Below are 20,306 nucleotides of genomic sequence, written 5' to 3' on the forward strand. Positions count from 1 at the left end.
GGTGCATAGGTCGGACATCCATCTCCACTCCTCAGGTGTTATGTGTGGAGTTTGACCCATTTCCCGACGGCTTAGGTGATGCAGGTACTCAACAACTGCCCTCTTCTGCTCACATATCCTGACCAACTTGTGCAGAGTTGAATTCCAACGCGTGGGGACATCACACACCAGTCTGTGTGCCGGAAGATGCAAACGGCGTCTTAAGCCGGCAAGGCCGGCTGAAGCAGTAGGTGACTTTCGAAAATGTGCAGACAGGCGGCGAACTTTTACCAGCAGATCAGACAGCTCTGAGTATGACTTTAGAAACCGCTGAACCACGAGGTTGAGCACATGGGCCACGCATGGAACATGTGTCAGCTGGCCTCGCCTCAAAGCCGCCACCAGGTTCCGGCCATTGTCACACACGACCTTTCCTGGCTTTAGGTTCAGAGTTGTGAGCCAGTGATCTGCCTGCTGTTTCAGAGCTGTCCACACCTCTTCTGCATTGTGGGGTTTGTCACCTATGCAGATTAGCTTCAGCACTGCCTGTTGCCGCTTCGCCGAGGCAGTGCTGCAGTGCTTCTGTGTCGCCCTGGACAAGCCAGGGGCCACAGAGCACAACACTTAAACACCCCACACTCCCTGCAGGCATATCATAGTCAAAACACAAAATCCTTGTTGCCTTCCCCAGGGGCTGTTGTCCACACCAGGGTGTGGAGCCAGGCGGTTGGTCTCCACCCACCGAGGAGGAGGGAAAACACAGGCAGTGAGAGTTAAGCTAAGGAAGTGGAAGGAGGAAAGTAGTAGAGAGGAGAAAAGTGACAGCAAAGAGCCTGAAGTTGGTCCGGGTGTGTGGCCCGGACAGGACAGCAAGGTTGGCAGGATGTGGTGACCGTCTGCAGTGGAGGCCGATTGGAGTCTGCCGTAAGGACCGTGGACGGGTGGTGACCCGGCCGTACCGGACCGGTATACAAAGAGAAGCCAGCACCATTGGCAGAGGACTTTCGGATCCCGGCAAGGCTTGGTGTCGCCGTGAATTTGACAAATCCGTTAGTGAAGGGAACCTCAGGGTTTCCAAACAGCCAAGTCCAGATAGAAGGCAACCGTACAACCGTGAAGGGGAGACAGAGCCACCGCCAAGGGCAACCGTCTCCCAGGGCCAGCGCCTGTGGGCAAAAGGGGCTCCTCCGGCCCATATCCAGGTCGGGGAGCGGGTTACCGTTGGGAAACCATCACTACCAACACTTAACTTAGGTGCAGGGAGAGACAGTCATCACTAACCTGCAGGGAGGAACAACCGCAGCCGTCCCAGTGACCCGTCCATCCAGCCACTTGTTTTACCGTGAACTGTGTCATCATCATTGGGCTGAGTGAGTACCTCCGTGCCGTGCGGCACAGCGCTGCCCCTGCGACCCTGCACCTCATCAGGCCCCGCAACCCGCCTGTCATCCATGTCTACCCCATCACCAGGCCCCGGGACAACCAACCCCCCTACCCACGGAGGGGAGAAATAACAACAAAGCTGCTCCCTGTCACAGGCTCCCGGGATCCCCGTCCAGAGCAGCGGTGGTGTCCACACAATCACCACAACCGTGGGTGGCGTCACGGACAATATCCCCAAAACCCAAACCACCCCTTTTCACTCACGGGCGAGTAGCGCCGCTCGAGTCCCCGTGATCCGGCCATCGCTCGAGCCAACGAGCAGCAGCAGCCGTAGAGCAGCGTCAGCCGGACCCGAGCAGTGGGAGAGCGCACCGTCCCCTCCTCCGCCCGCGACACTTCCAGCTTGGGACTGGTGTGGAGGGTAAAGTGGATCAGGATGCGCAGGAGGAGGAGGAGGCTGAGGAGCATGACATTCCGGAGCTGTAGAGTGTGTGTGAAACCCTGACTGAGGTAGGGCCTGCAAAACTTGGTGTGTGAAGGACGTGTTCCGTCCCTCGCTCAGACTGGGTCCCAGCTTGCACAATATTAACCCAGTGTGACGTCAACGAGATGTAGCGGCCTTGCCCACATGCACTTGTCCACGTGTCTGTGGTTAGGTGGACTTTGGCTGAAACAGCGTTGTTCAGGGCACGTGTGATGTTTTGTGACCCGTGGTTATGCAATGCGGGGACGGCACACCGGGAGAAATAGTGGCGGCTGTGGACCGAGTAACGTGGGACAGCTGCCACCATCAGGTCGCGGAATGCTTCTGTCTCAACCAGCCTAAAAGGCAACATTTCCAGCGCAAGCAGTCGCGAAATGTTAGCATTTAGAACTGTGGCATGTGGGGTGTTGGCAGTGTATTTGCGCCTGCGTTCAAAGGTTTGCTGAATGGATAACTGAACGCTGCGCTGGGACAAGGACGTGCTTGATGATGGTGTTCTTTCTGCGTAGGCAACTGCAGGTGCAGGAGTGGAGGAGGCTTGTTCGCAGGCAGCATGGACAGGGGATTGGCTCGCATGCACAACCAGCGAAGACGTAGCAGTGACATCAGCAAGCACTGCTCCTCGACTCTGTTGTACTTCCCACAAAGTCGGGTGCTTGGCTGACATGTGCCTGATCATGCTGGTGGTGGTCAGGCTGCTAGTTTTGGTACCCCTGCTGATGCTGGCATGGCAGGTGTTGCAAATGGCCTTTTTAGAATCATCTGGAGTCAACTTAAAAAACTGCCAGTGTCAGAGTTCCGGGTTTTCCAGTTTTCTTTTGAAAGAGCTTGCCCTTTGTTAACATGGAGTTTTCTGTTCTGTTGCCCTACTTCCTGTCCATCTGTTTAAAAGCCGCCCCTAAAGCTTAGTCCAGTGCCTGAGTATACTGCTTCCTGTGTGCTCCTGCCCTGCTGCTTTTGGTTCCTGATTGTTATTCGGATCCTCTTGGAAAACAACCGACACCGACTCTGGACTTCATCTGGTATCATCTAGCTGTGCCCGGACTCCGTTTGCCGTCTTTGGTCGGCACTTCTGCCCGGTTCCTTCCGTTTAATACCACTCTGGACTCACATCACGTACGGACATTTTTGGACTTACCTATTGCCCTTTTGTGTCCCGGCTGCTGCGCATTTAGGGCTTCTGGGGTGATTGCCAGACAGTCCCTGTATAGGGGTCGCTCTTGGTGGTCTCCCTGGGGGAGTCCGGTGCGCGGTCCCGGGAATTCCCTTTTGCTCCGTCCCTGGAAGGTATTTCCTGTATTTATGTTCTACTGTGTTTTTGTTCCGTTTATGTACATATTTGCTGGTTGCATATTATAAACGTCTTGCACCAAGAACTCGTCTCTGGTTGTCATTGCCCTAACGCAATCGAAATCCTCAATACATACAATAGTATTACAGCCAGACTCGGGAAGACCTAACATTTGTACAGGCACCTTGTGTCGTGTTGTTCCGGGGAACAGTTGCCTGACGTCTGCCTGGGGCCACCACTCTGCTTCTTACTGCCTGTTGTGATGCTACGCCTCCCTCCCCCTGTGCACTGCTGTCCTCGCTCTGCATATCCTCCTGCCAGGTTGGGTCAGTTACTGGATCATCCACCACGTCGTCTTCCTCTTCCGCACCCTGCTCCTCCTCCTGACTTCCTGACAATTGTGTCTCATCATCGTCCACCCCTTGTTGAGACACGTTGCCAACTTCGTGAGAACGTGGCTGCTCAAATATTTGGGCATCTGTACATACAATCTCGTCATGGCCCACTTCAACAGGAGCTGGCGAGAGGCCAGAATTTGTGAATGGAAACGTGAACGAACAGCTCTTCCGAGTGTCCAAGTGTGGGATCAGTAATGTCCGTGGACGTGTACTCGGCCTGGTGGTAGGAAGGAGGATCAGGTTCTGAAATGTGCGGTGCAGTATCACGGCTACTGACACTTGACCGTGTGGAAGACAGAGTGTTTGTGGTGGTGCCAATCTGACTGGAAGCATTATCCGCTATCCAACTAACAACCTGTTGACACTGGTCTTGGTTCAAGAGCGGTGTACTGCTGCGGTCCCCAAGAATTTGGGACAGGACGTGCGAGCGACTAGATGTGGCCCTTTGTTGTGGCGAAATTAGAGCTTGCACACAACCTCGGTCTCTGCCTGCACCACCATCACGTCCACGTCCTTGTTCGTTGTCAACGCCCTTGCGCATTTTTCAATGCTGTGCTGATGTGTATTCACTAGACTTGTGCGTTATATCCAAGTTTTTGCAAAACTCACACAAATGCAGCGGAAAGCTGCCACCAACAGGCACACACGTGCGGTTTTTAAATGCAAGCACGGAGGCACTAAGAACCTAACAGGTCTCTATCCAGGGACAACGTGGAGCCTCCCAATTTTTGGCTGCCCTGCCTAAGGGCTATACTATAATACACCCACTTCCTTACAATGGGCACTTCAGGTTTACAGGCCATCATGCACGTCTCTATCCAGGGACAATGTGGAGCCTCCCAATTTTTGGCTGCCCTGCCTAAGGGCTATACTATAATACACCCACTTCCTTACAATGGGCACTTCAGGTTTACAGGCCCTCATGCACGTCTCTATCCAGGGACAACGTGGAGCCTCCCAATTTTTGGCTGCCCTGCCTAAGGGCTATACTATAATACACCCACTTCCTTACAATGGGCACTTCAGGTTTACAGGCCCTCATGCACGTCTCTATCCAGGGACAACGTGGAGCCTCCCAATTTTTGGCTGCCCTGCCTAAGGGCTATACTATAATACACCCACTTCCTGACAATGGACACTTAATGTTTTGAGGCCCTCATGCACGTCTGTATGCAGGGGCATTGGTGAACCTCACAATTTTGGACTGCCCTGGCAAAGGAAAATACTACAAAGACTCACTTCCTCAAAATGGGCACATTAGACTCAGAGGCCTTTACGTACGTCTCTTCTCAGGGACATCGGAGTGCCACACAATGTTTTCACGTAAAATCTTTCATGTATTAATCTCAAAAAGTAACATACACCAGCTCTATCTCACTATTGGGTATGTGCCCTTAACATTTCCGCCATGAAAAATCATTTTGGGGTCATTTTGGAAGGTTTTCTGGTGAGTCCGTAAAAATGGCGTAAAACGCGGACAAAATTGTTCACAGCTGTGACTTTTCAGTGATAAATGCTTCAAGGGGTCTTCCCCATGCTGTTGCCATGTCATTTGAGCACTCTTCTGAGACTTTTGTGACATTTTTAGGGTTTCTCCATGCTGCCGGGGGGTCATTTCACAAAAATACTCGGGTCTCCCATAGGATAACATTGGGCTCGTTGCTCGGGCCGAGTACACGAGTATCTTGGGAGGCTCGGCCCGAGCTTCGAGCACCCGAGCTTTTTAGTACTCGCTCATCACTAGTGCAGGACTATTCTATTGGCTATTCAGCATTATATTTTTTTTCTCTTTAAACAGAGACTTGTAGCCAATTAATGGTCTGTGATCTTAGACCTTAATCTTGTTAATTTGGTGCTAACATAGTACCTCGTTCCTTTGTCTTTTGGACAGTGAAACAGCAATGCAATTTAACATCTGTACGGTGCATGAGGAGAGATTGTATTGATGTCTAAAAATTGTATTGATATACTTGGCATTTATTGTATGCATTGTTTCCCAATGGGACAGGTTTTTTACATGCCATAGGCTTTTTTAAGTGTTTTTATTATCTTCTGTGTGTACTATACCTCTGCTGAGGGCATGTGTTTTCTTGTGGTTTTTTGTTTAATAAAGTGAATTTTTCATATGTACCCTAACCTTGTGGTGATCCCGTATTGGTATATTCTTTTTCTTATTTCATGGTCTAGTTTTCTGTATACCAGGAGATCCCACGGGTAGTGCCCTTCCTTTTCAATTACTACCCTTAGGGGTGCTTCACACACAGCGAGCTCGCTGCCGAGATCGCTGCTGAGTCACGCTTTTTGTGACGCAGCAGTGACCTCATTAGCGATCTCGCTGTGTGTGACACTGAGCAGCGATCTGGCCCCTGCTGCGAGATCGCTGCTCGTTACACACAGCCCTGGTTCGTTTTCTTCAAAGCCGCTCTCCTGCTGTGACACACAGATCGCTGTGTGTGACAGCAAGAGAGCGACAAATGAAGCGAGCAGGGAGCAGGAGCCGGCGTCTGACAGCTGAGGTAAGCTGTATCCAAGATAAACATCGGGTAACCAAGGTGGTTACCCGATATTTACCTTAGTTACCAGCCTCTGCAGCTCTCACGCTGCCTGTGCTGCCGGCTCCGGCTCTCTGCACATGTAGCTGCTGTACACATCGGGTTAATTAACCCGATGTGTACAGCAGCTAGGAGACCAAGGAGCCAGCGCTAAGCAGTGTGCGCGGCTCCCTGCTCTCTGCACATGTAGCTGCATTACACATCGGGTTAATTAACCCGATGTGTACTGTAGCTAGGAGAGCAAGGAGCCAGCGCTCAGTGTGCGCGGCTCCCTGCTCCCTGCTCACACTGGTAACTAATGTAAACATCGGGTAACCATACCCGATGTTTACCTTAGTTACCAGTCTCCGCAGCTTCCAGACTGCGGCTCCGTGCAAGCGCAGCGTCGCTTGCACGTCGCTGCTGGCTGGGGGCTGTTCACTGGTCGCTGGTGAGATCTGCCTGTTTGACAGCTCACCAGCGACCATGTAGCGATGCAGCAGCGATCCTGACCAGGTCAGATCGCTGGTCGGATCGCTGCTGCATCGCTAAGTGTGAAGGTACCCTTAGAATCACTACATCCTGCTTGAGTACCAGCTCCACCTGGTGGTAGCCATACACATATCAATCACAATACCCAAGAAACTCAAGACTGTAAAGGGTGCTTTACACGCTGCAACATCGCTAGCGATCTCGTTAGTGATGTGACACGCCAGATAGCAGATGCGATCTGCCGAGATGGAACATAGGTAGTTTTTATAGCGCCGGTCACATGTGCGATCTCGGCAGATCGCATCTGCTATCTGGCGTGTCACATCGCTAACGAGATCGCTAGCGATGTCGTAGCATGTAAAGCACCCTTAAGAGTTCCAACTCTTTTCACTAAACACGGGACTCCAAATCGTTTGGCCACAACTTCCATTGTTTTTAACAACATTAAACTTTTAGAGGAATTAGTCGGACCTATGTACAAAAAGTTGAGTAAGTAGTGAATGCAAAAATTCAAACCAGAAACATCCATCACTACCCACTCCAAAAGGTACTAAATGTTTCAAAATATGCACAAGATAGTGAACATCCCATAGAAAGACAACGATCCACGACAAAAATTCCCATCCCAAAAACAACGCAACAAGTACAAGCTGTCTCGGTGCATTGGTAACAATCTGAAAGCCGCCTCGATATCAGTCTTTGCTATCAGAAATACCTTTCCGAAAAAAAGAACCCATTCAACTGTTGCATCAAATTAAGTGTAAACCACTGAACCCAACTGTGGATCTATACCATCTCTGGTGACTGTATCATGCGAGAGAATTGGATGCATTAGTCCTAAGCCACACGGCATGAAAATCGGAGCAAGTGGAATGCGATGTTTTATCGCATTCCACTCGGACCGATATTAGCCTATGTCCCAGCACCCATGAGCGATTATTTTCTCAGCCCTAATCAGACCGAGAAAACAATTACAGCATGCTGCGATTGTAATGCGAGTGTTGTTTCTCTCACAAGTACACTGGTGTACTGCGAGTGCAGAGTGAGAATGGCAATTGCTGGCAATGGAGGAGAGAGTGAAATAAATCCCTCCCTCCCATTCGCAGCGCCGGCCCGCCCCCCTCAGCGCCGTCCCGCCCCCCGCAGCTGAGGTCTGATGGCATGATCGGACCTCAGTCGCAGTGACACTCCCATGACGCTCTGCTTTACTGAAAGCATGAGCCGAGTGTCATGCGAGGATCGCAGTGGTCCCCATGTGGCCCCGGCCTTAGGCAAATAACACTCAGCTCAATCTCTGTTGCAAGCATCAGCCAATTTACTGTGATCACAGGGGCAGAGAAGATGGAGAACTTAATTTCTCCATCTTCTCCATTGCCTGTCTTGGCGAATATATCGGACTGCACTCAAATGTCATCCAAGTGCAGTCTGATGTTTTGCACGAATGCATAGACTATGAGACAAAAAACGCCAGTTGACACTGCCACAGAATCTACTAGTCACAATAGGTGATTTCACAGCTCCCCTGCTCCCCCTCCCTTCACAATGACTTTTACAAGCTTATTAAATGCTTCCATACAAAATTTAAAGTTAATAACTCTTAATTGTGGATTATACAAGTATATGTGTAGATTTCCTGAAACCCCCCCCAGTAAAATAGACTAAAAAAACTCCAGTGATCAGTGTGAAAAAAATTGAAGATTTCTACGTTTTATTTTTAGCTTCTTCTGCCATTTCATTTTTTGATACTGTATTTATGTCCCTAAGTTTTGTTGCAGCAATGCCGTTTCGATGCAAACACATGTGACCACTGTGGTCAATCAGTGGCACAGGTGACCGCTGGACAGTGATTGGCTGCAGAGGTCAATTTCTGAATTCAAACATTTAGAAATTTGCAGCAGTGGGTAGTAGAGATCAGTGGGAAGTTGGCAACTGCAGATCTGGCGCAATGGGGGAACGATTAAATATTGGCTTCTTTTTTTTTAAACTGATTTTGATGCTTTTGTAAACATTTTTTTATTTGCTGGGAAACCCAAGAAATCCAGAAAAGTAAATATTCCATATGAAAAATTACAGATTGCAAGTCTCTTTTGCTATGAGCACTTTTAAAATCTAAAGGGTTCATCAAGGATTGGTGATCTTTCCTTAGGATAGGTCATCAATGTGTGATCAGTGGAGGTACAATGGTTAAAAATGCTGGTAGAGACAGTAAGTGCAAATAGGGTCTTATCCTAAAACACTGTCAGTAAAGGAGTTGTAAGGGGTAGACTTACCTTGCCTGGTTGTGAGAGTCTCAACCACTATAATGGTGTAAATACGGCTACAGCAGAACCCACGTGGAGATACAGTTCAAACATGGAGAGAAAAGGGTTAATAGACCGCGCTGCCGTAGAAAAGAGGATCCGTGTAAAAGGAATGATTTTATTTGTCTACAAGTTTCAAACCCTTATAGCTTCTTCCTCAGGACAAATCATCAATGATGATGATTTGTCCTGAGGAAGAAGCCATAAGGCTTTGAAACGCGTAGACACAAAATCGTTCCTTCTACATGGATCCTCTTTTCTATGGCAGTGTGGTCTATTAACCCTTTTCTCTCCAAATTTGAACTGATTGGTGGAGGTGTCACGCCCAGTTTCCCCACCCATTAGCTGTTTCTGGTACTGCCTCTGGAACTACTCAGGTGCGGATCTGCACAGAACAGTACTGTCAACAGTTGGGTATTACATATCATCCTCTATCTGAATATGTAAGGGATGGATATGCAGTACCCAGCTGCAGCCACTAATCCATCAACGGAGCTGTGCAGCTCCACAACTGAATAGTTCAGGCCAGCGGCAACAGCATCGGAGACAGCTGACTGGCGGGGATGCCAGATGTTGCACTCCCACTGATCAGACATTGATGACCTATCCTAAAGGCCGCTTTACACACATCGACATCGCTAACGAGATGTCGTTGGGGTCACGGAATTCGTGACACACATCTGGCCTCGTTAGCGACGTCGTTGCGTGTGAAACGCATGAACGACCATTAACGATCAAAATTACTTACCTAATCGTTGATCGTTGTCCGGTCGTTCCTTTGCCGATTATCGTTGCTGTTGCAGGACGCAGGTTGTTCGTCGTTCCTGCGGCAGCACACATCGCTACATGTGACACCGCAGGAACGAGGAACAACCTCGTACCTGCGGCCGCCGTCACTGAAGAAAGAAGGAGGTGGGCGGGACATTTGTCCCACTCATCTCCGCCCCTCCGCTTCTATTGGGCGACCACTTAGTGACGCCGCTGTGATGCCGCACGAACCGCCCCCTTAGAAAGGAGGCGGTTTGCCGGCTACAGCGACGTCGCTAGGCAGGTAAGTATGTGTGATGGGTGTAAGCGATGTTGTGCGCCACAGGCAGCGATTTGCCCGCACAACCGACGGGGGTGGGTACCCACGCTAGCGATATCGATAGCGATATCGCTGCGTGTAAAGTGCCTTAAGGATAAGGTCATCAATGTTAAAGTCCTGGACAACCCTTTTAAGATAACTTGTATTTCCATATATGCTTATAATCTGTGACACAATACATCTTAGGGCTTGCTCATATTGAGAAGTGCAATGCAAAAAAATCTCACATTACACTTAGACCTATGTTAGTCAGTGTTGCAGCTCAGATCTGGGAGTTTTCCTCAGCTCTAATTGATTAAGGAAAAAAATTGCAGCCTGCTGAGGTTGACAACGTATCTTGGCTCACATGTACCCATACAAGTCTATGGGAGTGTGCGTATTCTGACTCACAGATATGTGGGACATGATGGTGTTTGAACACACTGTTTTCTTCAAGTATTTGTATTATCATGTTCACATCTATTCCTCAGTTAGTTTAACTCAGCAACAATCTCATTGCAAGAAAATTCCAGGAAAAGAGAAATGCTTTAACTGAAAATCTTGTATTGATGATAAATGTAGCAGGTACAAAGAGTAATTTTCTCCAGAGAGAGTACAACATGTTACATAAGATGGCTAGCACTAAAGACTACATGAAGAAGAAGGGCGGGGAATGCTGACATCACAGAGCTACAGGGAGCAGGAAGGGACAAAATACAAAGAAAGTCAAACCTTCTACCAAGGAACAGAAAGACAATATACAGCAATGAAAACATTGAATAATTTCCAAGTCGTGGGACATGACAGTGCGAAACATCGGACTGCACTGATGTCATTGGAGTGCAGTCTGATATACGCAGAGACAGGCAGCGGAGAAGATAGAGGAATTAAAGGGAACCTGTCACCAGTTTTTTCCCTATTAAACCAAAAATATCACCTTCTGTTGCTCCTGGGCTGCATTCTAGGAAAGTGCACCTTGTTGCTGGCCCCCCTTGCAGACCCCTAAGAGAACTTTATAAAATGTTACCATTTCCTATGCAAATAAGTTTGGTTGGCCAGCTGGGCGGGCTGTAATTCGGCTCCTGTCTCCCCTCCTGCCACTATTCGCCATCCCCCAGTCATGATTTACATGGATGATGCCGCTCCCGTCATCATCCACACTGCTGGAGCCTCGCGCAGGCGCATTTCGCTGTGCCCCTATCGCGGGGCTAAGCATAAAGTTTCCCTCACGCGAGCGCTGGTGATGTAGTTGCTCAGGCGCGAGATTATGGGCGGGTACGAGGATGACGGTGAGGTCATACACAGCGACGCCCATAATCTTGTGCCTGCGCAACTACATCCCCGGCGCTCGCACGAGGGAAACTTTATGCTCAGCCCCGCGATAGGGACACAGCGAAATGCGCCTGCGGGAGACTCCAGCAGCGTGGACGATGACAGGGGCGGCGTCATCCATGTAAATCATGACTGGGGGACGGCGAACAAAGGGAGGAGGGGGGACAGCAGCCGAATTAGAGCCATCTGGCCAACCAAACTCATTTGCATAGGAAACGGTAAGATTTTATAAAGTTCTTTTCGGGGTCTGTAAGGGGGGCCAGCAACAAGGTACACCTTCATAGAATGCAGCCCAGGAGCTGCAGAAGGTGATATTTTTGGTTTAGTAGGGAAAAAAACTTTTGACAGGTTTCTTTTAATGTCTGTCTTCTCTGCACCTGTGATACAATTCTCACAACAGAGTTTGAGTCGGGTGTCATTAGTATATCGCCTCATATGCTCTAAGGGGGGCTTTACACGTTGCGACATCACTACCGATATATCGTCGGGGTCACGTCGTTAGTGACGCACATCCGGTGCCGGTAGTGACATCGCAACATGTAAATCCTAGGTGCGATGATGAACGAGCACAAAAGCGTACAATATCGCTGATCTGTGTAACGTCGTTCATTTCCATAATGTCGGGTCGACCGCAGGTACGATGTTGTTTGTCGTTCCTGCAGCTCCACACATCGCTGAGTGTAAACCCGCAGGAGCGACAAACATCTACTTACCTGCTTCCACCGGCAATGCGGAAGGGAGAAGGTGGGCGGGATGTTATGTCCCGCTCATCTCCACCCCTCCGCTTCTATTGGCCGGCCGATTAGTGACGTCGCGGTGACGCCGAATGCACCTCCCCCTTGAACGAAGGATTGTTCGGCAGTCACAGCGACGTCGCCGAGCAGGTATGTGCGTGTGAAGCTGCCGTAGCGATAATGTTCGCAACGGCAGCAATCACCACATATCGCATGTGCGACGGGGGTGGATGCTATCGCGCTGGACATCGCTCGCAACGTGTAAAGCCCGCCTAAGATCGGATGCTATATGCTAGTGTGACCCCGGCCCTATTATACCTCCATTAGTTCAAGTTTGATATCACATCCTGATGACAAATCAAATATAGACAAATCACACGTGGATATTCTCTACTAAAAAAAATTCTACTAAAACTAGATACATCCAATATAAATGTGCATTAAAAAAATTATATTTGCATAAATATATATACTGTAATATGTTGTTAATATATAGACAATTTTTCTTTTAGTGGGACTTGGTATGTGGATACAAGAAAAGAAGACAGCTGGCTCAGTCACTGTACATGGCTGGTGTTCTGGTAGGAGCCATCATCCTTGGAGGACTTTCCGACAAGTGAGAAATGCTGCCGTGTAGCTGAAATCATTCACATTGATATTCTATCACATTGTCCTGTTACACAACTAACACTAAAATCATACAAAACTCCTAAATCTTCCTAGGTATGGACGAAGAGCGCTGTTGATCTGGTCTTACTTTCAAATGGCTATCAGCGGAATCTGCACTGCGTTCTCTCCAAATTACCTCTCCTACTGTGTGTTCCGGTTCCTTGGAGGAATGGCTCTGTCTGGAGTAGGACTGAACACTACAGCATTAAGTATGTAGCGTATGTATAATATTCAAGTCCATGTTGTACTAATTACTGACCCAAAATGACTGGAATAAGAATATCTGGTTGAGTAGAGGAGATGAGCTGATTGTTCCTCGAAGAATCGAGACCGAGTCGAATTTCTAGGAATTTGCGGTTTCACGAATATTTGAACACTATGATATTCGATTAGTGCTTTAACAATAAAATAGCCCACATCATTTCCCACACTGATGGTTCATCAAAGCGTGGGATAATGTCTTATTTGTGTGGCTTCTCAGGCTTTCCCATAATGCTCCGCAGCTTTGAGATTTAAGGGATTGTTATACCTTGTGCAGTGGTGGTCAGTACCTTGGCCATGACAGATCAGCCAGTGGCGCACAGTTTGTATGGTAGAGTCATTTTCCATCTCCAGAGTCACTCAATAAGTCTGTCTCTCCTGTACAAGGACAGCTCTTATGTTCACCGGGACCCTCACTCCTAGACAGTGTAAGCTGTTATAGTCAGTGAGGTACTCTCTCTCCTATAGAGTGTAAGCTCTTATGGTCAGCAGAGTCCGCTCTCCTGTAGAGTGTAAGCTCTTAAGGTCAGCGGGATCCTCGCTCCTAGACAGTGTAAGCTCTTATAGTCAGTGGGGTCCTCTCTCCTATAGAGTGTAAGCTCTTATGGTCAGCAGAGTCCTCTCTCCTGTAGAGTGTAAGCTCTTATGGTCAATGGGATCCTCGCAACTAGACAGTGTAAGCTCTTATAGTCAGTGGGGTCCTCTCTCCTGTAGAATGTAAGCTCTTATGGTCAGCAGAGTCCTTTCTCCTGTAGAATGTAAGCTCTTATGGTCAGCGGGGTCCTCTCTCTACCCTATAGAGTGTAAGCTCTTATGGTCAGTGGGGTCCTCTCTATTCTGTAGAGTGTAAGCTCTTATGGTCAGCAGAGTCCTTTCTCCTGTAGAATGTAGGCTCTTATGGTCAGTAGGGTCCTCTCTCTCTCCTATAGAGTGTAAGCTCTTATGGTCAGTGGGGTCCTTTCTCTCTCCTGTAGACTGTAAGCTCTTATGGTCAGCGGGATCCTCGCTCCTAGACAGTGCAAGCTCTTATAGTCAGTGGGGTTCTCTCTCTCTCCCTTATAGAGTGTAAGCTCTTATGGTCAGTGGGATCCTCTCTCTCTCCTGTAGAGTGTAAGCTTATGGTGAGCAGAGTTCTCTCTGCTGTAGAGTGTAAGCTCTTATGGTCAGCGGGTACGCTCTCCTAGACAGTGTAAGCTCTTATGGCCAGCAGGATCCTCTCCCTCTCCTCTCCCTACATGTATTTTCTGAGCAATTACAAGCGTTCCAGTATTTAAAGTCATGTATGTTTATTCGCCTTGAATCCAATTTTTGCTAGAAGACTCTGAGGAAAAAATACACATACAGTATACTGTTCCAGAGAGTGTGTATATTATATATAAGGCTGAGTGCATGTGTGTATGATGTATGTGTGTATGTCCGCTAAAGGAATCCGCATCGTTGCATTTACAATCATGAAAATTAAGTTTTGCACAGACACCCCATGTGACTGAAGGAATATCATAGACTATGTTTGGATGGGAAAATTTAACCCTACGCTTTACAGTTATTCTCCAAAAAAACTGCCTCCATTAAAGTCAATGGAGCTGTGAGCTATTAGGTTATTAATAGGAGCTGTGATTGGTTGCTATAGGAACAAAATAAATTGTTAGTATAAGAAGCATACGTGTGAGGTAATATGATTTCTGTGAAGAGACGGATAGAGACAGACAGGGAAAGAGACAGACAGAGGCAGATAGGGAAAAAGACAGACAGGGAAAGAGACAGACAGAGACAGACAGGGAGATAGAGAAATAGACAGACAGGGAAAGACACAGACAGACAAGGAAATAGACAGACAGAGACAGACAGACACGCAGAGACAGACAGATACACAGACAGAAATAGAGAGAGACAGACACACAAAAACAGACAGACACACAGACAGACAGAGAGATAGAGAGAGACAGAGACACAGACAGACACAAAGATAGACAGACAGACCGGAAAAGAGACAGACAGAGAGACATCCAGAGAGACAGATAGACAGATACAGACAGACAGAAAAAAAATACAGAGACAGACAGGGAAAGAGACAGACAGAGACAGATAGAGAGACAGACAGACAGACCTAGATAGTGACAGACAGAGACAGTCAGACAAAGACAGACAGACAAAGAGATACAGAGACAGACAGGCAAAGAGACGGACAGACAAAGAGATATAGAGACAGACAGAGAGACAGATAGAGAGAGAGAGACAGACATACAGAGACAGACATACAGAGACAGACAGACAGAAAGATAGAAGAGAGACAGACAGAAAGAGACTGGGAGAGAGGGAGAGACAGTTACTATCACGGGCAATGCAAGGTACTACAGCTAGTAATATATAAAGCTGTGTGTGTGTGTGTGTGTGTGTCCGCTAAAGGAATCCGCACCGTCGCATTTACAATCACAAAATTTTGCATAGACACCCCATGTGACTCAGGGAACGTCATAGACGTTTGATATGTTTTGAGGGGAAATGTTAACCCTGCGCTACCCCTCTCCTTCCCTGATGAAGCTCTGCTGTGGCTTGGGCCACATACTGCGAAACGTACGTAGGTAGGATGATGGGGGAGATTTCTTGAAGGTTAACCCTTGATTGTGCACTCGTCACTTTGCATTTAGTCTGCACGTGGCACTTTAATTGGGCTTATATTGCCTTTTTTGGTGAGATGTTGGTGGGAGTTCTTCCTCTATAATAAATATAACTTGGCAAGTTTTCTACCTATATTGGAGGTTGTTTTATATACCCCCCTCCCACATTCACTGCCATTTGTACCATTGTGCCATTGTGCCCATGCTTATACTGTATGTTTATCTATTCCCTTATGCATGATCATCTGTTTCCCTCATGTCTGTTTTTATCTTTGTGTGTCACTTTTATGTCATAATAAATGAATTTTTGCACCTTTAAAACTCGGCTCTTTTCCTCCCGCTTTATAATCTTATTCGAGTGGTGGTGATGGCTGCAGTTACACTGTTTTTCTGCCCATTACGTTAAATATGGTTGCCCTTTGGAGGTTTTTTCTCATAATCTCATCCAATTATGTAGCAGTAATCCCAGCAGGATTCCTCTGATTCATAGAATCACAGTCAGGTTCAACATAAAGATGACTAAAATGTCCCGACGCGTTTCTTCCCTGCGCTTTACAGTTATTCACCAAAAAATCTGCTTGTATTAAAGTCAATGTAGTTCGGAGCTACAGATCATTAATAGGAGCTGTGATAGGTTGCTATAGGCAACGAAGGACATTTTAAGTATAAGATGCTTATGTGTGAGGTAATATGATGTCAGTGGAGAGACGGATAGAGAGACAGAGACAGAGACAGACAGAGACAGGGAGACATAGGCACAGACAGACGTAGGCACAGACAGACATAGACACAGACAGACAGACAAAGAAAAAGGCAGACAGACCGAGAGAGAGAGACAGAGAGAGAGAGACATAGGCACAAACAGACAGAGAGAGAGAGAGACAGACAGACAGGGAAAGAGGTAAACAGAGACAGACAGACAGGGAAAGAGACAGACAGAGAGATAGGGAAAGAGGCAACAGGGAAAGAAACAGACAGACAGGGACAGACAGAGACAGACTGAGAAAGAGGCAGAGAGACAGAGAGAGAGAGAGAGAGAGAGACACAGAGAGAAAGACATAGGCACAGACAGACAGATAGAGACAGACAGGGAAAGAGACAGACAGACAGGAAAAGAGACAGACAGAGAGGAAAAGAGACAGAGACCAAAAGAGACAAACAGGGAAAGAGACACGGACAGAAAGAGACACGGAAAGAGACAAAGACAGACAGAGACAGGGAAAGAGACAGAGAAAGAGACAGACAGGGAAAGAGACAGACAGGGAAAGAGGCAGACAGACAGAGACATAGAGCCAGACAGACAGGGACAGAGACAGACAGGGAGACATACAGGGAAAGAGACAGGCAAGGAAAGAGACAGACAGGGAAAAAGACAGACAGAGACAGACAAGGAAAGACAGGGAAAGAGACAGACAAGGAAAGACAGGGAAAGAAACAGACAGACAGGGAAAGAGGCAGACAGAGAGACAGACAGAAAGGGAAAGAGGCAAACAGAGACAAAGAGACAGGGAAAGAGACAGGGAAAGAGGCAACAGGGAAAGAAACAGACAGACAGAGACAGACAGACAGGAAAAGAGACAGACAGGGAAAGAGACAGACAGGCAAAGAGACATGGACAGAGAGAGCTAAGGAAAGAGACTGAGACAGACAGAGACAAGGACAGAGACATAGACAGACAGGAAAAGAGGCAGACAGGGAAAGAGGCAGACAGGGAAAGAGGCAGACAGAGAAAGAGGCAGACAGAGAAAGAGGCAGACAGAGAAAGACAGGGAAAGAGGCAGACAGAGACAGACAGACAGAGACACAGAGACAAGAGAAGGTGATATCACGATTAAGCTGCCACAACGCGTTTCGATATGTAAAATATCTTCATCAGTGCAATAGGTGTGGTTCTGTTGCTGTGTCTATGCAGTAAGTTCGGTTCTGTTACTGTATCTGTGTAGTAAGCTTGGTTCTGTTAGTGTATCTCTGCAGTAAACTTGGTTCTTTTACTTTATTTATGCAGTAAACTTGGTTCTTTTACTTTATCTGTGCAGTAAGCTTGGCTCCATTACTGTATTTGTGCAGTAAGCTTGGTACTTTTACTGTATCTGTGCAGTAAGCTCGGTTTTGTTATTATATCTTTGGTAACTTTGTGGTAGGTTCCAGACGTTTGGTAAAGATGTTTCTATATAAAGTATGTCTGATGCATACTAGATTTCTATTTTGGATGCTTATATACTACATCTAAGAAAAAAATCTAGTTATTTGTTTACATGGTTTTATGATCTTAAATCAATGAACTATTCAGTGCCAGCTACAAACAAATAACAATCTCTGTCCCTTTTTATAGATTATGCTGTTACTGACAACTCAATCATGTATCTGGGATCGCACTTGCGTGTGCAATTATGCAGTGAACACAACTTCAGCCGCTGTCATTTTAAAGGGAATCTGTCACCAGGTTTTTGCTCCCCCATCTGAGAGCAGCATAATGTAGAGTAGAGACCCTGATTCCAGCGATGTGTCACTTACTGAGTTGTTTTCTGTCATTTTGATAAAAACAATGTTTTCTTTGCTGTAGATCTAACAGTTATACAGAGGTCATGAATATGCTGGACTACCTGGCAGCATGCAAAGTAGTCCTGTAATGATAATCTACTGCTGATTGAACGATGATTTTATTTCAAAACTACACTAAACAGCTGACTAAGTGACACATCGCTGGAATCAGGGTCTCTGCCCCTACGTTATGCTGCTCTCAGATTAGGTAGCAGAAGCCTGGTGGCAGATTCCCTTTAAAAACCTGTTACCTCTCCTGCCTGTAGATATCACCCAGGAGTAAACGGATTATAGGTGGGTCGCTATTTTTTGGCCAGTGCTTTGTGCTGGCGTTCCCCAGTAAAATTTACCAGCCAGTTCGTTGTCCCAAACTTTACTCTCTGTTCCTGCTTGATTTTGGATGATTAATGGGGCTGGTCTTAAATGTACTACTTTATCAACCGAAATGTTGGTAAATATGCCATTCAAAGATTTGCATTATATCAGCTACATGGATCGGAGAAAATAATACACTGTGTGCAGAATTATTAGGCAAATGAGTATTTTGGTCACATGATACTTTTTATACATGTCGTCCTACTCCAGGCTGTATAGGCTGAGAGCCAACTACCAATTAAGTAAATCCGGTGATGTGCATCTCTGTAATGAGGAGGGGTGCGGTGTAATGACCTCAACACTAGAGATGAGCGAACCGGTCCCGGTTCGGCTCGAGGCGGTTCGCCGAACGGGGGGTCTGGCTCGAGTTCGGCTCGTCGAACGTTCGACGAACCGAACTAGAACCAATAGGCTATAATGGGAGGCAATCACAAACACATAAAAATGCATTATAAATGTACACAAACAGTTAATAAACATTGCCATAACACTTACCGGTCCTCGCGATCCCTTCTGCACTCTGTCTCCTGCCGCTATTCCATCCGATGATCGCTGAATCCTCCCGGTGACCTGCACTGCCAGCAGAGAAGCAGGACCTATCGTGACGTCAAAATAGCCATGTGACCAGTCACGTGGCTATTATCTCATTGGCTACAGACTGGTCACATGACTATGACACGTCATGTAGGACCTGCGAGTGCATCTCTCCGGTACACGGTGCACATATGTGTATCGCCGTGTACCGGCGACATGCTCTAGCACACGGTCGACTCCCCGTTCCGTTAGGGACCGGCTGACACAGCCGGTCATTAACGGAGATCACCGTTGCCATAGCAACGCAGTTAGCGGTGACGTCACCGCTAACCGCGGCTCCGGGAGCACCGTTGCTATGGTAACGCGTCTGTCAGCGTTACCGCTGTTACCGCTAGCAGCCAGCAGTGATCACTCACGGAGTGAAGGCTGCACGCTGCTTCCCGATTGTAGTGAGCATTGTAGTTAGGATGGAGGTTCCCCAGCCCCAAGTGATGCCCCTCACTACAATCGTCACTACTACTACACTAGAAAGAAAGAAGACAGAAGAGCAGGATCGTGGAGGGCTGACAGGGGTAATAAAGATGGAGTCTCTAATGTGTCTGTGTATTTATTTCTATTAAAGTATTTTTTCTCTGTGTGGTGTCTTTTTTTAACCCTTTATTGGAGATTCTTAATGGCCGGGTCAAACGTGCCTGACATTAAGAATCTCTGGCTTAATACTGGCTGGTAAAACAAAGCCAGTATTAACTCATGATTACCCAACAAGCCACCCGGCTCCAGGGCTGTTGGAAGAGTTGGATACAGCGCCAGATGATGGCGCTTCTATGAGAGCGCCATTTTCTGGGACGGCTGCGGACTGAAATCCGCAGCAGAGGCGCCCACAAACCTCGGGCTAACCTGTGCTGCGGATTCCAATCCCCAGCTGCCTAGTTGTACCCGGCTGGACACAAAAATAGGGCGAAGCCCACGTCATTTGTTTTTTAATTATTTCATGAAATAAGTGAAATAATTAAAAAAAAACGGGCTTCCCTATATTTTTGGTTCCCAGCCGGGTACAAATAGGCAACTGGGGGTTGGAGGCAGCCCGTGGCTGCCAGCTGTACCTGGCTAGCATACAAAAATATGGCGAAGCCCACGTCATTTTTTTGGTGGGCAAAAAACTTCTGCATGCAGTCCTGGATGGAGTATGCTGAGCCTTGTAGTTCTGCAGCTGCTGTCTGCTCTTCTCCATACAGACAGACAGCAGCTGCAGAACTACAAGGCTCAGCATACTCCATCCAGGACTGTATGCAGAAGTTTTTTGCCCCCTGAAAAAATT

The 20,306-nt window shown here is 47.5% G+C and overlaps 1 protein-coding gene across 3 annotated transcripts in view; it reads left to right on the forward strand.

Annotated features, from left to right (window-relative positions):
- LOC142255191 (solute carrier family 22 member 6-A-like) overlaps window positions 1-20,306 on the forward strand; it is a 196,214-nt gene that overhangs the window by 106,024 nt on the left and 69,884 nt on the right. For all 3 annotated transcript variants that reach the window (XM_075326687.1, XM_075326688.1, XM_075326686.1), the window contains 2 exons: window positions 12,503-12,606; window positions 12,714-12,868. In XM_075326687.1, the coding sequence (XP_075182802.1) occupies window positions 12,503-12,606; window positions 12,714-12,868 (259 nt within the window). The remainder of the gene's footprint in view (window positions 1-12,502; window positions 12,607-12,713; window positions 12,869-20,306) is intronic.

This window comes from Anomaloglossus baeobatrachus, chromosome 10 (assembly GCF_048569485.1).
Source record: "Anomaloglossus baeobatrachus isolate aAnoBae1 chromosome 10, aAnoBae1.hap1, whole genome shotgun sequence".
NCBI lineage: Eukaryota > Metazoa > Chordata > Amphibia > Anura > Aromobatidae > Anomaloglossus > Anomaloglossus baeobatrachus.